Source organism: Schistocerca nitens, chromosome 3 (assembly GCF_023898315.1).
Source record: "Schistocerca nitens isolate TAMUIC-IGC-003100 chromosome 3, iqSchNite1.1, whole genome shotgun sequence".
Classification (NCBI taxonomy): Eukaryota; Metazoa; Arthropoda; class Insecta; order Orthoptera; family Acrididae; genus Schistocerca; species Schistocerca nitens.
The window spans coordinates 806,348,667-806,370,213 of NC_064616.1; the positions used below are offsets into that span (position 1 = coordinate 806,348,667).

Here is a 21,547-nt window from a genome sequence, read left to right on the forward strand (position 1 = left end):
TACGTATCCGGGGTCCTATGTCACTACAACTGCACACGCTACATACCATTACAGAGCTTCCACCAGCTTGAACAGTCCCTTGCTGACATGCAGGTTTTATGGGTTGATGAGGTCGTCTCCATACCCGTACATATCCAGCCACTCGATACAATACGTATCAGGGGTCCCATATCACTACAACTGCACATGCCCCATACCATTACAGAGCCTCCACCAGCTTGAACAGTCCGCTGCTGGCATGCAGGTTTCATGGATTGATTAGGTCGTCTCCATACCCATACATATCCAGCCACTCGATAGAATACGTATCAGGGGTCCCATATCACTACAACTGCACACGCCCCACACCATTACAGAGCCTCCACCAGCTTGACCAGTCCCCAGCTGACATGCAGGGTCCATGGATTCATGAGGTTGTCTCCATACCCGTACACATCCAGCCGCTCGATACAATTTCAAACGAGACTCGGCCGATCAGTCAACAGGCAACACGTTTCCAGTCATCAAAAGTCCAACGTTGGTGTTGACGGGCCCAGGTGAAGCGTAAAGCTTTGCGTGGTGCAGTCGTCAAGGATACACAAGTGTGCCTTCGGCTCCGAAACCCCATATCGATAATTTTTCGTTGAATGGTTCGCACACTGACACTTGTTGATGGCCCAGCACTGAAATCTGCAGCAGTTTGCGGAAGCATTACACTTCTGTCACGTTGAACGATTGTCTTCTGTCGTGGTCGGAGTCGGAGATTTGATGTTTTACCATATTGCTGATATTCACGGTACATTCGTGAAAGGGTCGTAAGGGAAAATCCCCACTTCATCGCTACCTTGGAGATGCAGTGTCCCATCGCTCGTGCGTTGTTTACAACACCACGTTGAAATTGACTTAAATCTTGATAACCTGCCATCGTAGCAGCAGTAACCGATCTAACAACTGCGCCAGGCACTTGTTGTCTTATGTAGGCATTGCCGAGCGCAGGGCCGTATTCTGTCTGTTAACATATCTCTTTATTTGAATACGCATGCCTATACCAGTTTCGTTGCTGCTTCAGTGTAGATGACAATGCGCGACCGCATAGCAGATGTGGAGGAGCTCGTGGAACGTGGGGATATTGGGCGAATGGATTGAGCTGCCCGTCCCCCCCCCCTCCCCACTTAATTCCCATCGATTACATGCGAAATGCGTTGGGGACATGTAGTGCAGCACGTTCACATGTACAAACGACATCGCGGCAGTTATCAACAGCGCTGGTGGACGAATGGAATGCCCTCCCATAAGAACTCCTTACCAACTCTGCTGCCACCATTGGAGTTCATTGCGTAGCGTGCATTACCGTCCGTGATTATCACACACTCTGTTAAGAGCCGTGTACCGCCTTTTGTATGTCCAGGGTATCATTATGAATCAAGGTGATTTCAGTAGTCTCCTTGAGTATTTCTTTCGGTTACCTTCTATACAGTGCTATACAATCTATACTATACTATACTGTAATATACTGTAGGAGTTCTCCTATGTATGGTCCAAGTTTCGTGGAGCTATGTACTTGGCAGTGACGCATCATGCGAAGGTTACATTTCTCCTTACGTGCTGCACACGAGTGTACATGCGTACGGCTTTCAGAAGATGCATATTCCAGGGCCATCTGAGTTCTCACTTCGTATAGACTTTCGTGGGGCTGTTTCTCCATAAAAGCTCCTGTGAATTATACACACACAGATTTTCGCAGATGAGTCTTGCATTACGAGTGCCGGTCATTTTAACTGTCGGAATAGTGCCATCAGTGTCTACAAGAACTCACTTGAGACAGCTGTAAGATCTGGCCAAACAATATTTTCTGTGAGCAGCACGCTTAACCCTATACTGAGTAAGGGATGTGATGGCTGTAACACTGGACAGAGTCTCATTTGACTTGATCACGGTTCAAATCCCTTTCAGCCATCCTGAGTAGGATTTTCTCTGGTTTGAGCAAAGTCACTACTTATGGATGTCAGGAATGCCCCTACACCAAGCCAATTGTGGAGTCCTCCTCTCTGTTCTTCGATTGACCTTGTGAGTTGCATATACGACGGGCAACAAAATGCAAACGAGACTGTTGGAAAAAGTAAGTACACAGTTTATTATTTCGAAAGTAATCTTCAAAACTCTTACAGTGAAGCGCCAAAGAAATTGGTATAGGCATGCGTATTCAAATAGAAAGATATGTAAACAGGCAGAATACGGCGCTGCGGTCGCCAATGCCTATATCAAACAACACGAGTCTGATGCAGTTGTTAGATGGGTTACTGCTGCTACAATGGCATGTTATCAAGATTTAAGTGAGTTTCAACGTGGTGTTACTGTCGGCGTACGAGCGATCGGACACAGCGTCTCCGAGGTAGCGATAAAGTAGAGATTTTCCCGTAGGACCATTTCGTAAGTGAACCGTGAATATCAGGAATCCGGTAAAACATCAAATCTTCGATATCGCTGCGGCCAGAAAAAGATCCTGCAAGAATGGGGACTGAAGAGACTCGTTCAACGTGACAGGAGTCCAAACCTTCCACAAACCTGGGCCATTAACAAGTCTCAGCGTGCGAACCATTCAACGAAATATCATAGATATGGGCTTTCAGAAACGAAGGCCCACTCATGTACCCCTGATGACTACACGACACAAACCTTTACGCTTCACTTCGGCCCGCCGACACCGACATTGGACTGTTGATGACTGGAAACATGTTGCCTGGTCGGACGAGTCTCGTTTCAAGTTTTATCGCGCGGATGGACGTGTAGGGGTATGGAGACAACCTCATGAATGCATGGACCCCGGATGTCAGCAGGAGACTGTCGAGGCAACTGGAGGCTCTGTAAGGGCGTGGGGCGTGTGCAGTTGGAGTGACATGCGATCCCTGATACGTCTAGATACGACTTTGACAGGTGACACGTACGTAAGCGTCCTGTCTGTTCACCTGCATCCATTCATGACCATTGTGCATTACGATGGACTTGGGCAATTCCAGCAGGACAATGCGACACCCACACGTCCAGAATTGCTACAGAGTGTCTCCAGGAACACTCTTTTGAGTTGAAACACTTCCACTGGTCACCAAACTCCCCAAATATGAACATTATTGAGCAGATCTCGGATGCTTTGCAACGTGCTGTTCAGAAGAGATCTCCACCCCCTCGTACTCTTACGGATTTATGGACAGCCCTGTAGGATTCATCGTGTCAATTCTCTCCAGCACTTCAGACAGTAGTCGAGTCGATGCCACGTCGTGTTTTGGCACTTCTGCTTGCTCACGGCGCCCGTACACGATATTAGGCATGGTACCAGTTTCTTTGGCTCTTCTGTGTAATACATTTATCACACTATAAGACAAGACGTTTAATACCTTCATGGAAAAACGTTGCGGTTGCCTACGGAACCGTGATTGTACCCAGTCAGGCGTGCATCTCTTGGTCCGAAGCAAATCAACGGCCACGACTGTCTTACTTCACAGTTCCAAAATATGGGAATCGCATGAGGAGAAATTGGGGCTGTTTGGAGGATTTGTAAGTGCTCCCCAACGAAAATTCTGCAGCGTAGTCGAAACAAGAGGCCAGCCAGCTCCGGGAAAGTCATGAATACTTTTTTTTTACTGTAAGGGACCGCTGCTCATTGACTTTCTGGAACACGGCGGCACAATTAATAAGCAACGTTACGTAGACACCTTGCAAAAAATGAAGCAAACCGTGAAGTCCAAACGCACAGGAATGTTGGCAGACGGCAAAATTCTGTTGCAGGATAATGCCCACCTACATGTTGCCAAGATTCTTTCGACTACGCTGCAGAAGGTACGCTGAGAAATCCTTACACATCCTTCGTACAGTTCCGACCTATCCTCATGCAATTCCCATATTTCTCTTAGAAACAATCATGGCCGTCGAGCTGCTTCGGACGTAAGGGTGCACGCTGACTGGTTAGAATCACAGTTCCGTAGCCAAACGCAAACATTGCTCCATGAAGGTATTGACCGTCTCGTTTCACGGTGGGATAAATGTATTAACAATTATGGCGATTACTTTTGAAATAAAAAAACAGTTAATTTATTTTTTCCGTGTTTCTCGTGTTTACTTGACTTCCCCATGTAATATCTTCTCTTTTCATACCAAAGAAAATTCAGCAGTAAACCACAGTTGTTATAATATTCTCGTTTCTTTATACATTCACAGGAACATGCCTGATTCAACAGGAAACTATCCATGACCATTGCATTATGCTCATCTTCTTAACAGAAAATTCTAAACAGCGAACAGTGTAAAAAAAAAGAAAAGAAAGAAAGAAAGAAAGAAAGTCGTATTCTGACTCCTCCGCAGTGACGCCATGTTGCACAACATGTAATGTCGTGTTTTCCATATGATGGTGTGGAAATCTTATTTTGTTTAGAATTTTTTCTTCTTGTGGACATTAGAATTTGTCTGTAATAGTCCTTCATAAAAAACGCCATACAACATGCAACTATTATGAAAGTGACAGAGATTTATCTAACACTTTTCTTATTCCTCAGATAACTGTCAACAGACTTTAAAAACTCCAAACTGAAACAGCCATCGCATAAATACATAACTTCAAAATTTATTATTTTATGTGAAAAAAATTAAAATATTATAAGATCAAAATTTTCACTAAGTGTAGAATTTGTGTTGAATCACGTGTTCGGTTTTTGTTATGATAAATTATAGAATGGATATACCACGGAAAATATGCAATACACTGGAATTCGAAGAAGGAACTCCTGCTTATCTGTAGTCGCTTCACACACTTAGGACTTAGAGCATGGCATCATATCCATTTTAATGGAGGTGCTATTCCGACATACCCATCGCGAGAATCTCTCATCGCAGTGTTCGAAAGAGTGTAACTGAATGTTTGTTCGGTCCTGAAAGCGTGCTGTACTCACCGAAATGTGAAAGCCACTGTTCACAGTAAGCAGGAGATCCGAGATTGAACTGCTGTCACACAAAGTTCCATTTGTCTTGAGTCTTGCAGGCTCAGAATTTCTAAACGGTCGGTAGTACGTTTCTTGGAGGTAGCCGATTCAAATCCCGGTTGTGAAATAAATTACCACCATCGGCATTTGGTGGACAATGGGAGAAGAGGTGATGACGTAAAAGTTCCTGATCATCACTGCTAACGATTATGCTTCACTCAGTGAAAAATAAAGTTCGGATTTAATTTTGATAGCAAAGTGTAGCGCAGTGTTGTAACGCATAAGCCAAAGCTAATCTGTGTCATCTGTAGGATGACCAAATAAGGAAATTTTTCTGGGAGTGCGCTGACAGGTGGAGAGAGACAAGATGACGGTTTCAAGGTTTAAAGTAAAAGTGTCTCAGATATTAAGATGGAATGAAATTAAATAACCTAAGAATTAAATTAGAAAGAGATAGTGCCGATATGTAAATCATATATGTTTCCAGAAATTACTGCAACCAGTCGCCTGCATAATGGATAAAAGTTGTAAATTATATGTATGTAAGAAAGGATACAAGATTCAAGAATAAATCCGATTGAAAAAAGATGTGTGGGCGCCAGGCGATGAATATTAATGGAACGGACAAGAGCTGTCTTTGTAGTAGTGAGGCAGGCAAAGCGACGGACTGTGGGACGGCAGAGGTGTGGTAGCTGCGGGGGAGTCCGGACGTGTTTTAGCGGGAGTCCGCGTCGTATTCAACTTTTTCCTTTTTGCAGTTAAAAACGGGCTACAATTCTTGATTTGAGCATGAATGCGCACTTTCAAAATCACATTCCGTGTTCATACATACTATGGAACATTCGCAGAAAGACTAATGTTTACGAGTTTGCTACGTAAATCTGTGAACTAACTCGTGGCTGTAGCACGAAGCCTGTAATAAGCATTAGAAGTCGGTGAAAATCGCCCACACTTCGCTTCGACACCTATCCAATATATATTGTTTTCGGTACCCACAGTGGTCGTTACAAATGGGGTAATACTTCCGTTGATTGGACACAGACCGCAGTTTTGAATGATTAAACAGCACTCCTGGTCCACCCTCATCTATTCCACTTGGTTATCTGCCTCCAGAATCAATTTTGAAGCACCTTCCCGGCGTATAGATTACACAGACGCCGAAAGCTAAGGGATTCGTGGGGATGCAGAATGAAGTAGTCACTGCCAGTGAGCGTAATGTGGCGTCAAGATCCCCAGCCACTGAGTAATCTCCATCAGAATGGAAGAAAAATATTAGTACCCACTGAGTCAACGTTTAACGCGTAGCCTATTCAGTTAATACTTCGGAGTTGACTTTAAATCTGACGAATTCCGGTTTCTATAAACCAGTTCAAGCTAAATAAAACTCTGTTGGTACCTAAAAGCATTACTCGTACTTTAATTGCTACTACTTCAAATAATCTGACTACTGGGGTACCTTCTCCTTTTCTTTAGCTTAGTACTTAGGTTTTTCTCTTTATGTACGCGTGTATGTGGTTCCAGACTTTCTTGAGTCTGGACATTGCCTGTCGGCATTGAAACTCTCGGCATTGTATACTTTCATTTGAAATTGAGCAGTTCAGTGCATATGGTGACATCACTGTTCCAAAAATTAGAATTATTAACTTTTGGCAACTAAACAATTACTTGGAAATCAATTGTCTCTGACTGTGTGAAAGTTTGAGTTACACGCAAATACGTCGTGGATGACAGGCTGTCGCCCCTCTATAGAAAGCGAACTCCATCTAGGGTGTGGTGTTGGAGGCCGGGCCACGCTACTCTGTCCTGACAGGCCGAGATGCAGGGAACCTCGGGCAAGCGTTCGCGAGAAATTTGCTCGGATCTTGAAAGTTTGTAGGGGTGATAAAACTGAGGTACTGAAAGCAATGATGATGCCAAATTTGAGAAATAAAGTAAGGAGAAGTAAAAGCATATGGCGAAGCCGGTACATACGTCTCAGCAGATCCTCCCTGTGGCGAGAAAATCCACAGTAATAAAGTGAGGTTAGAGTGATAATCAGGTCAGCAGGTGGATCAGGTGAGTTGATCGTCCCCCAGGGCTCTGCATGCTGCAGGGCCGTTCCTCCCACAGTCGTCCCCCCACCAACCCGTTATAGTCAAAGCAGTAAAGAAAGGAATATCACCCCATTAGAGCAGAGGCCACCTGCCACGAAGATCAGTGCTCCAAGTCCCAGTTACCCCGGACAGACAAGCACCTACTCCTCGGCAAGCGCGACGATATAACAGCTGAGGCATCAACAGTGTGATCCCTGCCTGGTCAGGGGGCTACCACCGTATCGACACGTGACGACTCGCAATACGACTGGCTACCAAGTTTGGTAGTGGGCGACCTTACGCACACAGCCGGCACAATCTGTAAAATCTTTGAAAAGAGTAGATGTGAAACTCAGATGTGAGGACCGCACATAAATTAACTAAAGCATATTGTGTAAAACAAGGGAACGAAGTGGGTAAAGCCAGAATCGACGTTCTACGAGCGAGCTAGGTCTTCAGTAGACAATGTGTCCTTGAGAATAAGTCTGAGAAAAGATAAAGCTCGGCAGTAAAATTGTAGCACAAGAAAGTAGAAGTTTAAAGATTAAAAATTTTCAAAAATTTTAAAGGTAGAAGTGAAACGTCCCCTTTCAAACAAGTTTACATGACTGTGCTTAAACTGACACACAATATTTTTAGCGCAACGCAATCTGACTTTCAATAATCTCTACAAGAGAATGGCCCTGACTAACACTAACCTGTACTTTTCACAAATCACTTACCTCACAAAAATCTTGGTCACTCCCACTACTGCAATACAGCGAGCCACTACTGCCAGCTAAATAAAAGATTCAAACTATGGAAGGCACTAACTACTGATAGGGATAGTTAGCAAATGAAAGATATTAATAGAGAACAAACAATGTATTTACCTTGATATATATATATATATATATATATATATATATATATATATATATATATATAGAGCAGTTCATGACAAATTTCAAAACTCCGCCATCTCTCTCCCCCACATCCACCACTGCTGGCGGCTCACCTCCAACTGCCCAACGCTACGCGCTGTTCACAGCCAGCTGCCTAACACTACAATGGCGAGTATTACAACAATGAAAAGCAGCCACAGACTGCACACAGCACAGCCAGTGATTTTCATACAGAGGTGGCGTTACCAATAAAAAAACCTAAACAGCCTACTTACAGAAGTACTGCAATGGCTTGGAGCCTCATACTCGCCACGTACGTACTCACAAACGAGTTGTGATCCTCTTCGCTGGAAGGGGGGGGGGGGGGGAGGGAGCGTCTAAGTGGAAAGAGCAACGGAATATTGGCTGAATGGGCGTAAAGTTAATTTTAGTAAATTTAATTGTGTTTGAAGTTCGGTTAGCCGTCATAGAGCAGCAGGGACTGACTGGCACACACTCTTTTTCGCGAATGTTTTGGATTAATTCTGAGCCTCTTCGGAGTGTCTCAAGACGTGAGGGCCCCTAACACTGTTTCTGATGATCCGTCCTTATTCTTGTACGAGATTAGTAGGCTATGTGCCGCCACTGCGTTTCACCCTCATACTTTACTCGTCACCACACAACACAAACACGACGCCACACTCCCGCTACAATCACCTACACTTAACAGATACAGATAAGTAATGTGCATCTCAGGATGTGGCTGAGGTGGAAGTGGGGTCTAAAAAAGGACAAGTGTTAATTTTTCAACTCCGGTCGGCAAACTGCCTCCCGTTTATTGAGAAAACATTTACTGATTGACCTAGTCGGGGTACATTATGTGAGTTCAGCGGCCCTAAGGCTCAAACAGCTTGAGCCGGGGCTCGAAAAGTGCACGGAGGCAACCGGCCAATGCGTCTGATCTAGTCGGGGGCCTGTCAGTAAAAGAGGGCGATCCACACGCCTCGTCCTCGCAGCTCGGCGCGGTGGGCGCTCACACGTGATCTCCTGGACCTTTCTGATTGGCTGCTGTAGGGGCTCTGCCTAGGCAAGCGACGCTTCCCTAAGAGTCACCCCGTCAGCAGAAAGGTTGTTTGTTCGTCGAGCACGTGAACAAGCTGTGGGATAGCGGCACATACTGGAAAAATCTGATGTGTCGCCAACCCAGGGACCGTGCACGGCTTTGTGAAGATCCATTACCATCCATAGCTCACACATTTAAAAAAAAATTCCCTTTTCTTTTATTGAAAATAAAGGACTCCCGTACTAAATCTGTCAGCACCTGTACAGTAACAAGAATTATCACGAACATCTACGAACAGACACGAAGCAGTACATTGTTTGAAATTGCTGCATATTAGTAACGTCGGTAGGAAAGCTTTTCAAGATGATCCCTCAGATTCTTTATAGGTGTTTTGTATGAAGTAAGACTTTCGTAGTCTTATGGTTGATAATTTTGATACTGCCTTCGGTGCAATTAATTCACATTATAAATATGTGGAGAATAACTTTTATGGATTTTTTAGTAAAAGCTCATGATATTTCAAAGTATTGAATCATTTTTACACTAACACTGAACCTCTGCCACATCCTGTACTTATTTCATACAGCTATATAAGAGTCAGCGTCTTCCGGTTTTTCTGTACAATAGAACTAGGTAACACCGACAGAAGACACGAAGTTACTGGTCACCCTCCAACACCTGTTGAGTGTCGTTATCGTGGCTACCCGTATAGTAGTTATGTAGTTACAAATGACGTCCACTACAGGCTACATCGTAATTATAACATATGAGGACTACTGTAGTTGCCTGCTATACAGTGAATGGTCAAGAATGTCACACTTTTGAAGCCCTGAAGGTCACACTCTTTAATACATGCTGTATGGAGCAGTGATACATCTGTTCGTTTTCCGGCACGACATTCGGACAGAATAGTCCATCATAGCTACTCGCTAAAGAGATGGGCGATGAAGAATGGGGACTTCACGTGGCCAGTGCCGTGCTTCGTGCCTGAGACACGGATGGAGAACTCACATCACTCTTCCCCACAGTGTTCTCTCGGTACGCCCCATAGCGAAATGGATGTGTCGTACACCAGACACAGGAAATTGCAAAAAATGGAAAAACTACGACTTTAATATGTCGTAACAAATTAACAACTGCGCTACAGGGGGAATCGAACCATGCCCCCATTTATCGCGAGCAGTCTCCAATTGGAACAAAGGAGTAGACTTCCAGAACCGATAAAAAATTTCATTTTGTCTCATTATCACTTACAGTTTTTCCTATTTTCCATATAACCAACCACTCGTTCTCCTATAGGGGTCGCAGCCACAGAGAGATGAATTTGAAGGGGGACAGGATTGCCTGTTCTGACTGATAGCGATAAACACGAGATCCGGTCTCGCGCAGATGTCTGTTTATTAATTCGTGTCAAGTAAATATTGCTAGCTTTAAACAGAAATTCTTCAGCCTCGGCGTAGTGATTCAGCATCTCTATGAGTTCATAAGTGGATATATAATTGTGGAGAGCAGAAAATTCCTTTCCGTATTTGATTACTACTAGCACGTGCCCTCTCCCGCGTATTCCTTTGAGTGAACAAAACGCGATATTACAATCCATATTTACATCATATACGTTATTGCAACTGCCGAAGCATACATTAAGAGTCGATGTAGTTATGCTTCTTTGATGAAGCGTAAAATTGTACTATGGTTACGGCTGACACAGTGTTCGAGTTGTGTTATGATGTTAGTTAAATCTGAATTAAAGAACATCCTACTCGTCAACGCCTTCTACTCCAGTTAAAAGTATCCGAAGAGACCCCTCTCCGTGGGATTCTTGGAAACCGAGTAATGTAATGTAATTTCAAACTTTAAAAATGAATCTATAAAATTCATCTCTGCATGTATGTTAATGTCACTCTCGTACACTTGACAAATACGAATCAAAGTTTACATAAGTAATTACATTACCAACATAAGCAAGATATGTTGCTTAAATTTACACGTTACACACTAATCAGTTGGATGAATTAGGTTCACATATTTGAAACATAAACTTGCGAGAGTTCATTCAATAACAACTAGAAGAATTCTTTTATTATTTACTCACTTTTCTTCGAAGACGGCTGGTGAAATGTTAGCCACTTTTTCTACATGGTGCACACCAACACACATGGAACAATTCTCTGGTGGCCGGAATACTTTGGTCATGAGGTCCGGTGCTTGGATGGTACACTGCAACAATAGGAATTCACCCCCTTTGTGAATCTGTGAATTACTGGAAATGTCAAAACAAGTAATTGCAAATGAGCAAATTTATTTCATTGTTTAGTTACTCCTTATGTCTAATGTTTGTGTCATTCGGTTTTTGGTCATGTCGGGTTTCTCTATGCTCAATTTAAGTTGATGCGATCAGAGAGACGAAGTGAGTTTTATACACTGTTTTCTTCATAGGTTTCTTTGTCACAACAATCCTCAATGTCTCTCCTCCCATACCACATACCTATCATCGTAATATAACTGCGATGTTTTTATTGTGTTCTTCAGTTCGAAGAATGGTTTGATGCAGGTTTCCACGATACTCTATCCTGACAAGCTTCTTCATCTCGGAATAACTACGGCCATCTACATCCATCTCATCCTGCTTACTGTATTCAGCTCCTGGTCTCTCTCTACAATTTTAATCCCCCCTCACCCCCCACACTTGCCTCCAATTGTAAATTAGTGATCCCTTGATGTCTCAGAATGTGTCCCATCAAATCGTTCCCTTCGTTTAGTCAGGTTCTGCCAAAAATTTCTTTTCTTTTCATCTCGTGGTCGTGCGGTAGCGTTCTCGCTTCCCACGCCCGGGTTCCCGGGTTCGATTCCCGGCGGGGTCAGGGATTTTCTCTGCCTCGTGATGGCTGGGTGTTGTGTGCTGTCCTTAGGTTAGTTAGGTTTAAGTAGTTCTAAGTTCTAGGGGACTGATAACCGTAGATGTTAAGTCCCATAGTGCTCAGAGCCATTTGAACCATTTTTCTTTTCAATTATATTCAGTATCTACCCAATCATCAAAATCTCAAAAGTTTCTGTCTCTTCTTGTCTGAACTACTTACCGTCCACGTTTCACTTCCATAAAAGGCTACACTCTATACAAATACGTTCAGAAAAGACTTTCTAACAATTAAGTTATATTCGAAGTTAACAAAATTCTCTTCTTCAGAAACGCTTTTCTTGCCACTGCCAGGCTACATTTTATATGTGATGTGCTTCGGCCGGCCAACGGCCTTGCCGCAGTGGTAACACCGGTTTCCGTCAGATCACCGAAGTTAAGCGCTTGGATGGGTGACCATCCGGTCTGCCGAGAGCTGTTGGCAAGCGGGGTGCTCTCAGCCCTATGAGGCAAACTGAGGAGCTACTTGATTGAGAAGTAGCGGCTCCAGTCTCGTAAACTGACGGCCGGAAGAGCGGTGTGCTGACCACCTGCCCCTCCATACCCGCATCCAGTGACGCCTGTGGGCTGAGGATGACACGGCGGCCGGTTGGTACCTTTGGGCCTTCCAAGGCCTGATAGGACGGAGTATAGTTAGTATGTGCTTCGGCCATCATTAGAAATTTTACTGCCCGACTATTACTTTTAGTTTCTCGTTTCCTAATATAAATCCCTCAGCATTTCCTGATCGAATTTGATTACGTTTCTTTACCCTTGTTTTGCTTTTGTTGGTGTTCATCTTACATCCTCCTTTCAGGACGCTATCAATTTCGTTCAACTGCTCTTTCAAGTCCTTCGCCATCTCCCACAGAATTAAATTGTCATCGGCAAACGTCAAAGTTTTTCTTTCATCTCCCTAAAGTTTAATTCCCGCTCCAGATTTTTCTTTTTTTTTCTTTAGTGCTTGCTCAACGTACAGATTGAATGGCATCGGGATACGCTACAACTCTCTCTCACTCCCTTCTCAACCACTGCTTCCTTTTCGTGACCCTTGACTCTTACAACTGCCGTCTGGCTTCTGTAAAAGTTGTAAATAGTCTTTCTGTCCCTATATTTTACCCCTGCTACCTTCAGAATTTCGAAGAGTGTATTCCAGTCGACATTTTCAAAAGCTTTCTCAAAATCTACAAAAGTTATAAATGTAGATTTGCCTTTCCTTAACCTATCTTCTAAGATAAGTCGTAGGATCAGTATCGCTTCGCGTGTTCCTATATTTCTCCGTAATTCAAACCGATCTTCCCTGCGGTTGGCATCTACCGGATTTTCCATTATTCTGCATACCAGATCGAATAGTTTTGTTGTAGCTGGCTTCCCCTAGGACATTAGTAGTTCTCAGGGAATTTTGTCTACTCCGAGGGCCTTGTTTCGTCTCACGTCTTTCAGTGCTCTGTCGAATTCTTCTCGCAATATCCTATCTCCATCTACGTTCTCTTCTCTTTCAATAATATTACCTTCAAGTACATTTCGCTTGCATAGCCCTTCTATATTCTCCTTACACCTTTCAGCTTCTCCTTTTTGCTTAGTACTAGTTTTCCATCTTTGATTTTGAAATTCACACAGTTGGTTTCCTTTCCTTCAAACGCCTTTAATTTTTCTGTACGGGGTACCCATCTTTCCACTAGTTACGAGGGTTGGAACTTTAATGGTGACAACTATTTATTTACAGCTCGTACAAAACAGATACGTGTTTCAAAGTTTTATTGACCTTCAAAGTAGTCACCAGCATTGTGTATAACCCGTTGCCAGCGATGTGGAAGTCGTATGATACTCTCAGCAGTGCCACTTGTGTTGACAGTTCGAGCTGCGCGATCTATTGCCCGACGAATTTGTAGCAGTTCTGAAGCGAATGCCGTGAAGTGTTTCCTTCAGTTTAGAAATCGAGGGCTTACGTCAGGGGAGTGCAGTAGGTGGTGTAGCACTTAACAGCCCCATCAGTCAAACAAATCAGTAACAGCTTGCACTGTACGTGCTTGAGCATTGCCCTGCAAAATGATGGTCAGGTCCTGCAGAAAGTGTCATCACTTCTGTCTCTAAGCTGGTCGTAGCTTGTGTTGCAAAAATGAACAGCATAGAGACAGAAGTGATGACACTTTCTGCAGGACCTGACCATCATTTTGCAGGACAATGCTCAAGCACGTACAGTGCAAGCTGTTACTGATTTGTTTGACTGATGGAGCTGCTAAGTGCTATACCACCTACTGCACTCCCCTAACATAAGCCCTCGTAAGTTCAACTCGATTTCTAAACTGAAGGAAACACTTCACGGCATGCGCTTCAGAACTGCTACAAATTCGTCGGCCAACACAACTGGCACTGCTAAGAGTATCCTACGACTTCCACATCGCTGGTAACGGGTTATACACAATGCTGGTGACTACTTTGAAGGTCAGTAAAACTTTGAAACAGGTGTCTATTTTGTACGATCTGTAAATAAATAGTTGCCACTATTGAAGTTCCAACCTTCGTGTAAGCTGTGTGTACTGCAGGGCTCTGCAAGACAAAAGAAAATTAATACTTACTACCGATAATTATACAACAACCTTTTTCTTTTGCTTGGGTTTCACAGTTTTTTATTTCACCCGATCTAGGTTTCGGGTTCCACTTGCATTTTCTACAGTTATTGTTGCAAAGATCTTATTCATGTCTCTTAGAGTACCACAAACGAAAGAATCCAAACTATCAAAGAAATTGCCTGATATGAGACGTTGATAGGACAGTATATAAATTAGCTTATAAATAAGTACGGAAGATTATGATCTAACGTATTGTTGACGACGAGATCACTAAAGAGAAGGCCCTTTCCATCCCAACATTTGCCATCAACAATTAAGGGAGACCACAGAAAGCCTAAATCTGGATAGCAGGACGGGAATTTCTATACGCGACGTCCTTTATAGGTGAGTTACACTTTCCTACAAATGCTAAGTAGGTGAATATAAACTGTGTCGCAGGAGGAATGGTCAATATTCATGGGTATGGCAGGCACGATCATTTGAAGCATACAATTTCATATCGTTTTATGTCCTATTGCGAATGGTTTCCGAGATAGAACACATTTAATGTACATTATTATTCATTTTCTCTGTTATTCAGTACATTGGCATTGTTTGCAATGTACCACATTAGTGTAGAGAAAGTCCACACTAAGAATTTGATATAGAACACTTGCGGTCTATCAAGTTAGGAAACTACCTGAAACTGGCCTGCCGAAGCTACAGAGCATGTTTTCAGTATTCTCTCGCTCTCCTCGCGAAAACTATTATTCCTAGAGAAAATAGGAATAGGATATTTTTTGTAGGTAATTTAATGTTTCGCAGTACAAAATTAAAATACTTTTTCGTTAGAGGCCGCGGTTTTCTGGTTGTTCAAGAAAAACGTACAAAAATCACATTGAATGTGTGTTACGTATTTCTGAAATCATTTGCAGTGAGGCGTATGTCCATATGACGTATTTTGCTTCAAATGAGCGTTCCTTTAATGTCCCTGAATACTGAACATTCCTCCTCGAGCACCCCGTATATATGTAATGCAATTCTTGTAAGTAATCGAAAGAGCTGATGGCGTTTTACCACGCGATTAGTCACTGGGATTAGTCACAATCTTCAGGTACGCTCACCGGACGAAATGTTCGTGGCCCCCTTGTAAGAGCAGACCGGTCGCTCTGGAGATGTGTAGATGTTGTAGAACTACACCATGCCGTCGTATGGCCCTCTACTCCCAACGTAGATCGCAACACTAAAGTGGTGTATATATGTCGGTCAGCTGCATGGAATCAGCGCAGTAAGATGGAACGACTTACAGAAAGGAGTTACCGTGTCGGATGAGCTGATGACCACGTCGTGAATGAAATTGCCGTATCTGTTGGTGTATCAACGCAGACTGTCCTATGTCTACCAATGGCAGGCGCGTAACATGGGATGAGAACATTCGTCGTGAAAAGATCTGCATCTACACGTGCATATTCCGCAAGCCACTATACGGTGCATGGCGGAGGGCATCTTGTGCAACTACTAGTCATCCTCTTCCATATTCCATTCGCATATATGTGCCTCTGTTGGAGTTAGTGGTAGCATAATTCTGCAGCCAGCTGCTAATGCTGCTTTAAATTTTGCCACTAGTGTTTCGCGAAAAGACCGTCGTCTTACCTCCCGAAATTCCCATTTGAGTTCACAAAGCATCTCCGTAACAGTCGCGTGTCAGTCAAACCTAGCAGTAACAAATCTAGCAGCACGCCTCTGAATTTCTCGGATTTCTTCCTTCATCTGACCTGGTGAGGATCCCAACCACTCGAGCAGTACTCAAGAATGGGTCGAACTAGTCTTCTATACGCGACGTCCTTTATAGGTGAGTTACACTTTCCTACAATTCTCCCAATAAACCGAAGTTAACCATTCGCCTTCCTTACTGCAGAACTCACGGGCTAGTTCCATTTCATATCGCTTTCCAACTTAACGCCTCAATATTTAATCGACGTGGCTGTGTCAAGCAGTACATCACTTTCAATAACGTAATTTTTCTACATTTCGGGCTAGCGCCCGTTCAACACACTAAGTCCTAGGGGACAGAGACGGGAGACGATTGAGACGCCTTGTCAGCGACGATCGGTTTCATATAGACCAGTAACTGATTCTGTCAGTGAATACCCAGCCAGCTAACGACCGAACATTGCGAAGGAAACAGCATGTAGTGGACATCTGGAGCCAGTTACCTCGTAAATGGCCATTGCTCACAGCAGCATATAAAGCTGCACGTCTTCAGTGGGTCAAACTACACAGAGACTGGACATTAGCTGACTGTAGCCTGTAGTGTGGTGCGATGGATCACGATTTTGCCTCTTTTCAAATGATAGAAGGTGTAGAGTTTAACGAGTGCCCAATGGGTTGTTTAACTCGCAGTGTGTGGAAGGTGTGGTTCAGGCCGCAGACTCTTCTGTGGTGTCTTATGAATGAGGTTATCGCCAATACGAAGCATAATATTTATTTCAACATTCTCGGTGACCACATATTGCACTTTGCTCTACATCTTAATGATGAGGATGGTGTGGACACTCCTGTCTTCGAAGATGAGTAGAGTCATGTACACAGGGCCGCTCGCATACGTTCGTGGATTGACGATACTCTCTTGCACCCTATAGTGCCTCCACTGGTCCGCTAAATCAGCCATCTTAGTGCCACAGAAAATGTCTGGGACTACTTGGTACAACGGCTGAAACATAGCAACCAATATCTCTCCCTCCGGAATCTAACCATCAATGATCTCAAGAAACTCATCGACTCTCTTTCCCGCCAGACGAAAGCCATTATCAAAGCTAGAGGGATTAGCGTTATGCCTACTTATATTTATGTCAGGTGCCTTTATCTAGATGTTTCTGTCTAGAACGATTTAAGGTGGAACGTCCAGAAATGCAGCCGTGTAAAAGCTTATGCCAGGTACAGGTGTATTGGAACCAGTCGTTCGACCAATTCTCGAATATTATTTTTCAGTCTGGCTCCTTTACCAAAACGGATGGAGAGAATAGTGATGATGATGAAGTCCCATACTCCTTGACAGAGCGGAGGGGAACGCTCGGGAGACACGCACCGCCTACAAGACAAGGTCCTAGTGGAGGTGATTTCCCATTGCCTTCCTCCGACCGTTATGTGGATGAGTGATGATGATGAAGACAACAACACTCAGTCATCTCGAGGCACGTAAAAAATCCCTAACCCCACCAGGAATCGAACTCGGGACCCCGTGCTCGGGAAGCGAGAACGCAACTTTTTCTTTTTTTTTTGGTCTTTGTGTTCGGTCGTTGGGGACGTCGTAGGATATCCTGTTCAAGTTCGGTGGTTGAATCTTCCACTCAGTTTTTTATTACAGCGGCAAGCCGGCTCTCTGACCGAACACGCTGAGCTACCGTGACGGCTCGCTAGACCAAGAGCTGCGGACGGAGAGAATAGTACAGATGCACTAATCGTCACGGGCTTGTGTACTCGGTATGCTAATATTACGGGTTATCTAGTGAGCATGAGTATGTCACGGAAATGAACGGATTAGGAGACAGGAAAGGGGAGCATTCGTATATCATGTTACATCCGTCGCACACTGCACGGTCACTTGTGAAGTAGCGATGTGAAACAGTATTCACTGAGCCAGTATGAATCTGACGTATCTCGAAGATTAGATAATTTTGAAAGTAATTGGAAAACAAAACGATAAACTAATTTTTAGTTTCAACGGACTAACAAGGTTAGTGAAATCCTTACCAAAAGATTAATGAGCATTCAGGATTTACAGACTTGCTAACAGCAGAAGTTGTAGCCGAAAAGGGAATCGAGGATTTCAAAGTGGCGGTCAGATTATTTCACTTATGAGAAGATAATACACAGGAGTCAAGTGAACAGGCGAGGATGGGAATAAGTTCAGGACTAAACAAAATAATAATTGATTATTAAATTGCAAATAAAGTTTTTTTTTTTTTTTTTCAAAAGTGTGCTTTGTTGTCATGAGCTCTTCGTTTTACTTCTAAAAGCAGTCACTTTTGCTGCAGTCATTGTCCCTTAGAGTCAAAGCTGTAGTGGTTGATTTATTCGGACGGTCAATCTCGATGTTGCGGAGCCTGTTACGTATGTAGTGGTCACGTTCAATGAATTTTTAGGTAACCACACAATGTAAAATTTAAATGTAGTTAACACCTATTGAAAAAAACACTCTTGCGTGTAGAAGCTGGAAACAGAGAAATAAAAAGGCTGAAGCGTGCAAGCTGCAGGAATGAGATGTAGATGCATTACAAAAATTTTTACCCCATTAAATTTAGGCCACAGGAAACTCTGTTATGGTTACCCATTTCAGAGTAGCAAAATTCCATAATGGCTAGTTTTACACTATTCAGGAACTTAAAATTCTCGTGATTCAAGGGCACAATGAATACCCCAGTGATGACAGGGATAAATGTTCTGTTAGGGAGCAATTTCTGTGACATTAAGAACAATACGAAGAAATATCGATCTTGCGAAACTTCACAGATTTTGTTGCACCTAACTGGACTTCAAAACAGCAAGGGAACTTTGAGATACATTATTCTGTCTGTGAGATTTGGTTTTTAAAGGTGCCACAATAAACGAGTCGTCACGTGTACAAACGAGACAACATAATATAAAAGAAAGACACACTGAATTAAATATTTGCAAGAAATCAATTAAAACTGCCAGTGGGTTATGAAGACGAAACGTAGATTCACACGCATTATACTGCGGATAAATGTGCGATTAGCGTGCAAGGAGAATAGTCAAACAAAAGTGCCGATCAGTGTTTAATTTGTTTGATATGCAGGCACTGGCATGTGGACATGTAGCGTACTGGAATGCTCCATCACTGGAATGTGCGCTATTACTACCCACCCTCACAGGTGTAAACACGATCTTACTGCCAGGCTACAAATTCGGTTCACTTTGCCGCGTAATGCATACTTACGCTATCAATATTATTCTATATGTAAACAAATTCCTGCCGATCGTGATTTTACCTAATTTGGGAAGTCATTCGAGAAAGTTCTCTGTAATTGTGACCACAGCTGCCGATTCTTTCGGTGGTTTTACAGCCACAGCCCTGAATCACGGAAGATGATTCGAACGAGAGAGGAAATGAGGAGTCCTGATGGAGAGCGTGAGTGGGCAGAAAATGATAATTAGTCGGTTAGGTGGCAGCTGCGGGGTGCGGGACAAAGGACCGCGCCTGTCCGCGGCGCGGAATTGCGTGAAATTGGATGCGCTCTCCCCCAGATGCGTCTCGCCGCAACCGCGCCTGTCTCAGCCTCCTATTGAATCCAGCCGGCCGCGAGTAACATCGACAGCTGTTTCTGATTACCCCTGCACCGGCTCTTTCCCGTATGCAGCTGTGCTAACCTCAACTACCTATATCACGTCGTCTCGGAAGGAAAACTATATTTGTCGGGCCTTTCATGTTACTTACATTTATGATCTTAAAGCATATTCTTTCGCTGAAATACAGGTAAAACTCCACAGAGTATATCAGAAGTAATTTCAGAAACTTTCACGATAATAAATTAAAAATCTGTATACACTATCTGATCAGAAGTATTCAGAATCCCGTATGTAATGTGGAACTGAACAATGGGTCTCACGAGAGGCACCCCGCCAACGAGACGGGGAGTATGGTGTTGTCGGTAGAGTAGTAGCAACAGCAGAACGGTTCAATCAGGAGATATAGTGACTTAGAACGTGTACTAGTCGTTGGATGTCATCTGAGTTACAAATCCATCAATAACATTTCAACTCTTCTAAAGTTGCCGAAGTCTACACTTGATTGTGTGACTTTCAACTGGAAAGCGAAAGAATAACCATAGCTAAATTGTGACCAGACAGATCTCATGTACTGATGGACAAGAATCGTCGAGCATTGTGTAGGATGTCTGTAAAAAATAAATCACACGAAATAAGCGTAAGAAAACACTCGTGAATCCCAAAGTGTTACGAGTAGTCCAGTTAGCACAACGGCTGTGCGACGCGCGTTGAAAAAAATAGGTATAATGGTTGTGCAGCTCCTCGTAACCCACACGTTCCTGTGGCCAGTGCTAAGTGACGCTCGAAATGGGGCAAAGAGCGACGCCACTGGGATTACTCGCGATGACTAATTTGGAGGGGTAAATTATGCTATACCCTGGGGCAATCCGATGGGAGGGTTTGGTTTGGGCAAATACGTGAAGAAAATTACCTACTATCATGTGTAGTGCCAACAGTGAAGTACGGTGGAGGTGGTGTTACGGTATGAGTGTGGTTTTGGGAGTTGGGGTGAGATCCTCACACTGCGCCTAAGGAAACGGTAAATGCGGAAGGATACGAATTAATTTTACAGTATTGCGCACCGCCTACAGTAGAGGAAGATTTCGGGGACGTGGATTGTATTAGAATGACAATGCACCGTATCATAAAGCTCCGTCTATTAAGCATTGGGAACAATCGTGGCAACATGTGGGCGGGCATGGTGGATAAATGTACAGTATTAACTGTTACAGCGATTAATTTTGAAATATTAAACAGTGTGCTTACTTTTTCCTACACTCATGCTCATAAACTAAAGATAATGCTGATACCTGGTGAAACAACGCTCTGGTGGGCGGTTTGGCGGTTTAAATCACCTCGGGGTATGACCATGCGGTGCATTTGACCTGCGGTCATCGCACGGTGGTGCTAGCAGCGGTCCACATACGCAGAGATGTGTGAATATCAAATGGTTCAAATGGCTCTGAGCACTATGGGACTCAACTGCTGAGGTCATTAGTCCCCTAGAACTTAGAACTAGTTAAACCTAACTAACCTAAGGACATCACAAACATCCATGCCCTAGGCAGGATTCGAACCTGCGACCGTAGCGGTCTTGCGGTTCCAGACTGCAGCGCCTTTAACCGCACGGCCACTTCGGCCGGCCTGTGTGAATATCAGAGTACGGTGCAGCGAGTAAGTGTGCAGACGTTTTGAGACGTGCTAATGGTGACTGTGTGTTGAAAATTGCTCAAAGAACACATATTGATGACGTTATGAGGGGTAGAATACTAGGGCTACTGGAGGCTGGTCAAACATGGCTGGTCGTAGCACGAGCTCCCGTGTGCCACAAAGTGTGATCTCAAGATTATGGCAACGATTCCAGCA

At 43.6% G+C, this 21,547-nt stretch overlaps 1 protein-coding gene across 1 annotated transcript in view; it reads right to left on the minus strand.

Annotated features, from left to right (window-relative positions):
* LOC126249433 (uncharacterized) overlaps positions 1-21,547 on the minus strand; it is a 619,638-nt gene that overhangs the window by 286,234 nt on the left and 311,857 nt on the right. The window contains exon 2 of the mRNA XM_049951086.1: positions 11,040-11,164. Coding sequence (XP_049807043.1) covers positions 11,040-11,164 — 125 coding nt within the window. The remainder of the gene's footprint in view (positions 1-11,039; positions 11,165-21,547) is intronic.